Below are 6,000 nucleotides of genomic sequence, written 5' to 3' on the forward strand. Positions count from 1 at the left end.
GAGCTTGCTTTTATGCCAGGAGTCTGGTGTTTACAGCCGGGTACGTAAGGACTCCCCTTTACTTTTCAAGCTGCCCTGGTTCCATCTCGATGAGAAGCAGATTTCCTCACAGACTCCATCATAATTTGCAGAGTCCCCAGAAACAGGGACCCAGCTCGAGTATGGCATAAAGCATTGCTCTTAGGCGCCAGGCACAGAGTGAGGGCATTGTGGTGAGCAAGGAGGGCAGGCTCTGCCAGCTGTGGCCGTGGGTGCACCTTGGGCTTCTGTGGGCACCATGGAAGAGCTTGTCTCTTTTCCCACAACCAAAAGGGTGTACGTTCCTTTATGATGCTGTTGCTTCACGTGGCTGTCCCTGCCACGAGTGTGGGGACAAGCATCATCACCCATGTCTGCTTTCTGTCGCTGGACATCCGTGTTCTGTACCTCCCTGTTCTGGACATCTAGCTTCTACCCTCAGCTCATGCGGTCCTACAAACCAGAGCTTCTGTCCTTCCAGGCTAAATACATTCCACTCTGTGGACACCCTGGGTGTTTTTGTCCACTCCTCGCTGGGGGACGCTGGCTTTGTGCCCACCCTGTGCTGTTACAGTTGCTCACCTCCAGGTTTGCGGACATGCTCCCCTTCTCTAGGGTGTGTTACTAGGAGTGGAGCTGCTGGCCAGGTGTGGCTGTGTTTGGCCTTGGGGACCGGCTAGTTATCTCCGTACTTGACTCCCGGCAGCAGCATTAGGGTCCCACACTTGCTGCTGTCGTGGGGTGTGAGGGGTGTTGTGCCCTATGTCCTTGGCTGGTTGGGCACCTCTTTATTTTTTCATTCTATTGCCTATTCTTACATGGGGCTGTCTTTGTATTGAGTTGTGTTCTTTATGTGTTCTGCATACAAGTCCCTTATCAGACAAATGACATGAGTTGTCATTTTATGCATCATGGACATCATGCCAGTGCTGGGTCATCAAACCTGTCGCACATCTGCAGTGGTATCAGTATACAGGTATCCCACCATTGACTTGTCCCTTATTGGTGTAGTCTAAGTAAGTTTAATTTCAAATAATTGTTTCGTGAACTCTGCTGCCTTTTAAAAATAGCTTTACACTTTATATTGTTTTGGAAATCATTTGCCAATTCTGAACAGAATTTTGTTTGTTTAGTTTTGTAGACATTTGATTCTTTCAGAAAAAGGACATGTAGAATGGAAGTTGATGTATTTCACACTTCAGAAGTATTACCCAACCAAGGAGCAGTACGGAGACACCTTGCACTTTTGCCGGCACTGCAGCATCCTCTTCTGGAAGGTAATCATTTAAGTGTCTCCTGGAATGTGAGGGCTGCCGTGCAGCAGAACAGATCATTCACCTGTATTTTAAGTGGAAAGGTAAGAATGAAATGGAGAATGCTGTCTGTGGCACGATTCACCAGCCCTGTTGAGTCAGCCTGTTGAAAACAGATGCCGTGTCCTCTCCCCATGGATGTCAGTGACAGGAGAGAGAACGGAGGTGGCTCCTGGACATTGTTACTTATCAGCAGGGCTTTGGTGACAAACTTAGACACATCGTCTGCTCGTCTACAGCATCCACTGTGTCAGAAGAGCGGAGCTGGAGCCCTTCACCTGTGCCTACTGTTGTCTTAGACTTGGTGCCCGCTCTCTGATGGCATGCTTTCTGTGCAGGGAACAGCCCTGCAGCCCCTTCTGTGGCATGACCTGTTTTCTTGGCTTGTTAATGTTTCATCCTGGAATGCGTCTCGGTGGAGAACCTGGCATTTGATGGTGTTGATCTTGAGGCTTCAGTGGGAAAAGGGTTCAAACCACGGAGGCCTGATGCTGATGGCAGTGCCAGTCCTGACCCCGCTGCCCACCCACTGCCCAGGGCCCTCCCAACTGTCTCCAGGCTGGGCGAGGGTTGGCCTCTCCTGGAAACGGGTGTCTGGCTCCCAGTCTCTCTGAACTGAGGGCAGCTACAGATCCTGTTCTGGCTGACCTTTTGCTTTACATTTATCTACACATGTTATCAGATGGGTCATAGGCCAGCTCTAGATTGTTTGCAAAGAGAGAGCTGCTTTCCTTTCAGACTCCACTGATGATGCTCTGTCTTGTTATGGTGGTCCTGGCTGAGTGGACGGTGCAAGTGGCCTGTTTCTCTCATGTTGTTTAACAGGCTTTACTTACTCCATCAGAGGTAAGCAGGCCATGCACAGTTACTCAGGCCTCAGCAAGGACGGCATAGGAGGTTCTGCCCTTTCAGGTTTACTGTCCTGTGTTGGAGAGTGCCTTCCCTCTTCCTCAGAATCAGAAGCCACAGCACAGCTTTGCTCCGTAATGCTGTAAAGAGCAGGGAACGTCCTGTGTCCTGATGTCTCGGGTGGTCCCAGGAGAGCACGTGGCTCTGACCCCTCCCCGCTCATGAGCACAGAGGCCTGAAAGGAGAGGACCTGTGAAGCAGCTCCCACCCTGCTTTCACTCCTTCCCTGATGGGAGCCAGGCCAGGCCCAGGGGATGCTCTGAATCGCTCACACTCCTGAGAAGGCAGCTCCCACCCAGTCAGCGCTGGTGGTAGACGGTACGCCTAGTTTGAACTGATGCTGATAAGGGTCGCTTATCTCTTTTCTCCTGAGCATATAACTTGATTTTATAGGAACGATGAAAGTAATGATAATTACATACGTGGAAATAACTCTTCGTGGTATAGAAACCTTTCAGTTTGGTGAAGACGTCAACATTCTTACAAGAATATGTAAGAATATTGGAGCTCGCCCTATCTGCTAAGTAGTTAATAAAGAAATGTGAGTTTCTGTGGTTATGTCAGTGAAAGAGGTGCTGCTTAGGTTTCCTGAGACAGAACACTCGGCAAGGTGCCTGTGGGCTCCAGGAACAGAGCTGTGGCCAGAGCCTGAGGTGACGCAGGCTTGACCTGTCCAGCACCCAGGTCTGGGGAACATCTCCTATGAGCACGCTGATCAGCCGCCCCTACTCATGAGCAGGGAGAATGTGGGAATCCTCCAGATGGGCTAGGAGCGCAGGGCTGGGGCCTGTGGGGAGCAGCAGGCTTGCTGGTCCTCCTGGTAGAGGCTGAACGCACAGCTGCGAGACACTGGAAGGTCCAGATCCACACACCCATTATTTAGCATGGAGGAGTGGACCCTTGGGGAAGAGGGGGAATGAAGGACTTTCTCCAAATGTCCCTTGCACATTGAAACACGAGCCTTGCTTTGTGTTTCTCGGTGAACAGTGGTGAAGATCTAGCACAGGGGCCTTGTGAGTTCTCAGTTTGAGAGAATTAAAAGGAAATGGAGTATCTGTGTCCCAAGACTATCTTCAGTTGTATGGGATCCGGGGTGTCTGGTGGTTCCTGTCTTTTCGTACTTTGCATTGCCCTAGTTACCGTTTTTATTTTCATGAGTGATTTGCACAGTCCTGAGTGACCACGTGCAGCTCTTCCTGACCCATCTTTCCTTCTCCCCTCTGCTGCCTCCCGCGGGCTTCTCTGCGTGCTAAGGACTACCATCTCGCTTGGCTCCTGAAGGTACTGCCTGTCTCCGCTGTGCTGCCTGTGCCTTCTCCTCGCCCTGCCTGGCGACGGCCTTGCTCAGGTCCTGCTCTCAGGAAAACCGGAGACCATCCATAAAAACACACTCAGTTCCGGGGGCTGGAGAGCCCAGTGCTGCCCCACGTGGCCTTGCCAAGAGGGCGTCTGCCTCTTCACAGGCTTGCTTTTCTCCTCTCACTTCTCAGCTACAATTCCGTCTCCTTGGCCGTGGGCAGCACCGGACAGCACACCCTGGGCTCTCCCCATCCTTCCTGAATAAGGGCTCCAGGTGGGCAGAGGCCAGCCACTCCCCTGGCCTGTGCCCAGTAGAGGGATCCCAATAGCAAGGTCTGCATGGGCCAGGAGGAGGTGGGAGGGAGTGGGCAGGGAGACCAGCAGCCCCTGCACTGGCAGCTCCTCACACTCAGGTCAGCACTGGTGTCCTGCTCCACTGCAGGCCTCAGGAATCCACCAAGGAGGTACCCTGGCCCCATTGGGTGAGGTCAGGGTCCCCTCTGCCCAGTGCTGGTGTCTTCTCTACAGCTGTGACTGACAGTGGTAGTGGCAAGTTCCTAACCCAGCTCCCCTCCCCACAGGACTCAGGTCACCCCTGCACTGCGGCTGACCCGGACAGCTGCTTCACGCCCGTGTCCCCACAGCACTTCATCGATCTCTTCAAATTCTAAAGGCAGCCCTCACCCTGCTGTGGCCGTCAGACGTGAACACCGCGCATTCTGTGCTTAGTTGGTGGAAAGTGTTCTCGTGACCAAAAGCCATGACGGTTCTGCTACTGGCAGTATCTGGAGGCCCACACTTCTGGAAAGAACTGGAAAGAACATGAAAAACTGCTACTCTGGGCTGTGCAGCAGGAATGATTATTGTACATTTCTGTCTTTGAAGGAGTCAGGAGACCCAAGAAAATCATTTCTGTTCTTCCTTTTAAACTTCTTATTTCTTCTAAGCATCTTAAAATTTGCAATTTTGTATATTTATAAATCAGATCAAAAAAGATTTTTGGTTTTAAACTCTACATTCTGTGCTAAATAGATACGAATGACCAAGAATATGCTTCTGGGGTGTCAAGTGACAGTTTTCCGTGGACATCTTCCACCCCACAGGGGAAGAGGGGAGAACACTGATCCTTGTAAATACATTATAAGAAAAATAAATATCACACACAGTTACTTTCACAAAAGCATTGGCGATGCCAGGTAAGTCCTCCGGTATCAGAGGGACCCAGGGAAGCACTGAGCATGGTCCATCAGCAGGGCGGTGATTGTGCAGACTGTCCCTAGCCTTGCTGGGGGACCCACGCCCAGGAGAAGGCCTCTGCCAAGAAGGGCAGCAGCACAATGTGAAGACGGCTGCCACAGGCAGCATAGGTGGCTTTGCCAGTGTGCACCCTACCGAAGACGATGTCAATTGATGTCATTCATATCAGTCGAAAGAGTTTTATTTTAAAATAAAGCATGTCCATTTTAGGAAATTTTGAAAATGAAGGTATGTAAAAAAATTAATAAATATCTCCCCTAATTCCATAATGCAAATACAAGTAAGTGACCCTCAGCAGCTGCTGTGTGGAACTGCACCACTGTTCACTCTCATCTCTGCATGGGGTGAGAGACCTTGGCAAGTCATTTCTTTAAAATGTCCTTTCCCCTGGGCACAGTTGCACACACCTGCAATCCCAGCTACTCAGGAGCCTGAGTAGGAGGATCATAAGTTCAAGGCCAGCCTGGGCAACTCAGCAAGAGCCCACCTCAAAATATTAGGGAAATAGCTCAGTGCTACAGCACTTGCCTAGCATGCATGAGGCCCTGTATTCAATCCCCAGCACCAGCACCGCAAAAAAAAAAAAAAGTAAATAAACAAAAGACTAAGCATGTTAAAATTTGTGAACAGGCATAACCTATTTTGGATCTTCGGTCCTTCATTCTGTGCTGAGCTGACATAAAAGCTCAAGAACAGTTTCCTGACGTCAGATGACAGGTTCCCTCCAGATGGAGGCAGACCCTCAAAAAAAAAAAAAGTAAATAAACAAAAGACTAAGCATGTTAAAATTTGTGAACAGGCATAACATATTTTGGATCTTCGGTCCTTCATTCTGTGCTGAGCTGACATAAAAGCTCAAGAACAGTTTCCTGACATCAGATGACAGGTTCCCTCCAGATGGAGGCAGACCCTCAGCCCCTGTGTGCAGACCCAGAGGAGAGCTTTCCATGAGATCATAAACACCCTGTCTGCTGCAGCCAGAAGCCTCTCCTGTGTCGTTTGAAGCCCTGCCTGCTGTGAAGGTCGCAGGGGGTAGCCTCTGACCCTGCGTAGGGCTCTGCATGGGGCAGTCCACAGCAGGACCCAGGTGACCAGCGCATCTCCAGCTGCCCTCTTTCAGAGACATGCTGGGCTGGGGGCGGCACTGTGTTCTCTGTGTGTTTTCTCTTGGGTGTTGTCTTGTTCATATTGTTCTTTTCTTGGA

General features: G+C 50.5%; 1 protein-coding gene across 6 annotated transcripts in view; it reads left to right on the forward strand.

Annotated features, from left to right (window-relative positions):
• The window catches only part of Fbxo25 (F-box protein 25), a 52,739-nt gene extending 47,029 nt beyond the window's left edge, over positions 1–5,710 (forward strand). For all 6 annotated transcript variants that reach the window (XM_076853489.2, XM_076853494.2, XM_076853491.2 and 3 more), the window contains 2 exons: positions 1,152–1,295; positions 4,121–5,710. In XM_076853489.2, the coding sequence (XP_076709604.1) occupies positions 1,152–1,295; positions 4,121–4,210 (234 nt within the window). In that variant the 3' untranslated portion in view covers positions 4,211–5,710. The remainder of the gene's footprint in view (positions 1–1,151; positions 1,296–4,120) is intronic.
• The last annotated feature ends 290 nt before the right edge of the window (positions 5,711–6,000 follow it).

This window comes from Callospermophilus lateralis, chromosome 4 (assembly GCF_048772815.1).
Source record: "Callospermophilus lateralis isolate mCalLat2 chromosome 4, mCalLat2.hap1, whole genome shotgun sequence".
NCBI lineage: Eukaryota > Metazoa > Chordata > Mammalia > Rodentia > Sciuridae > Callospermophilus > Callospermophilus lateralis.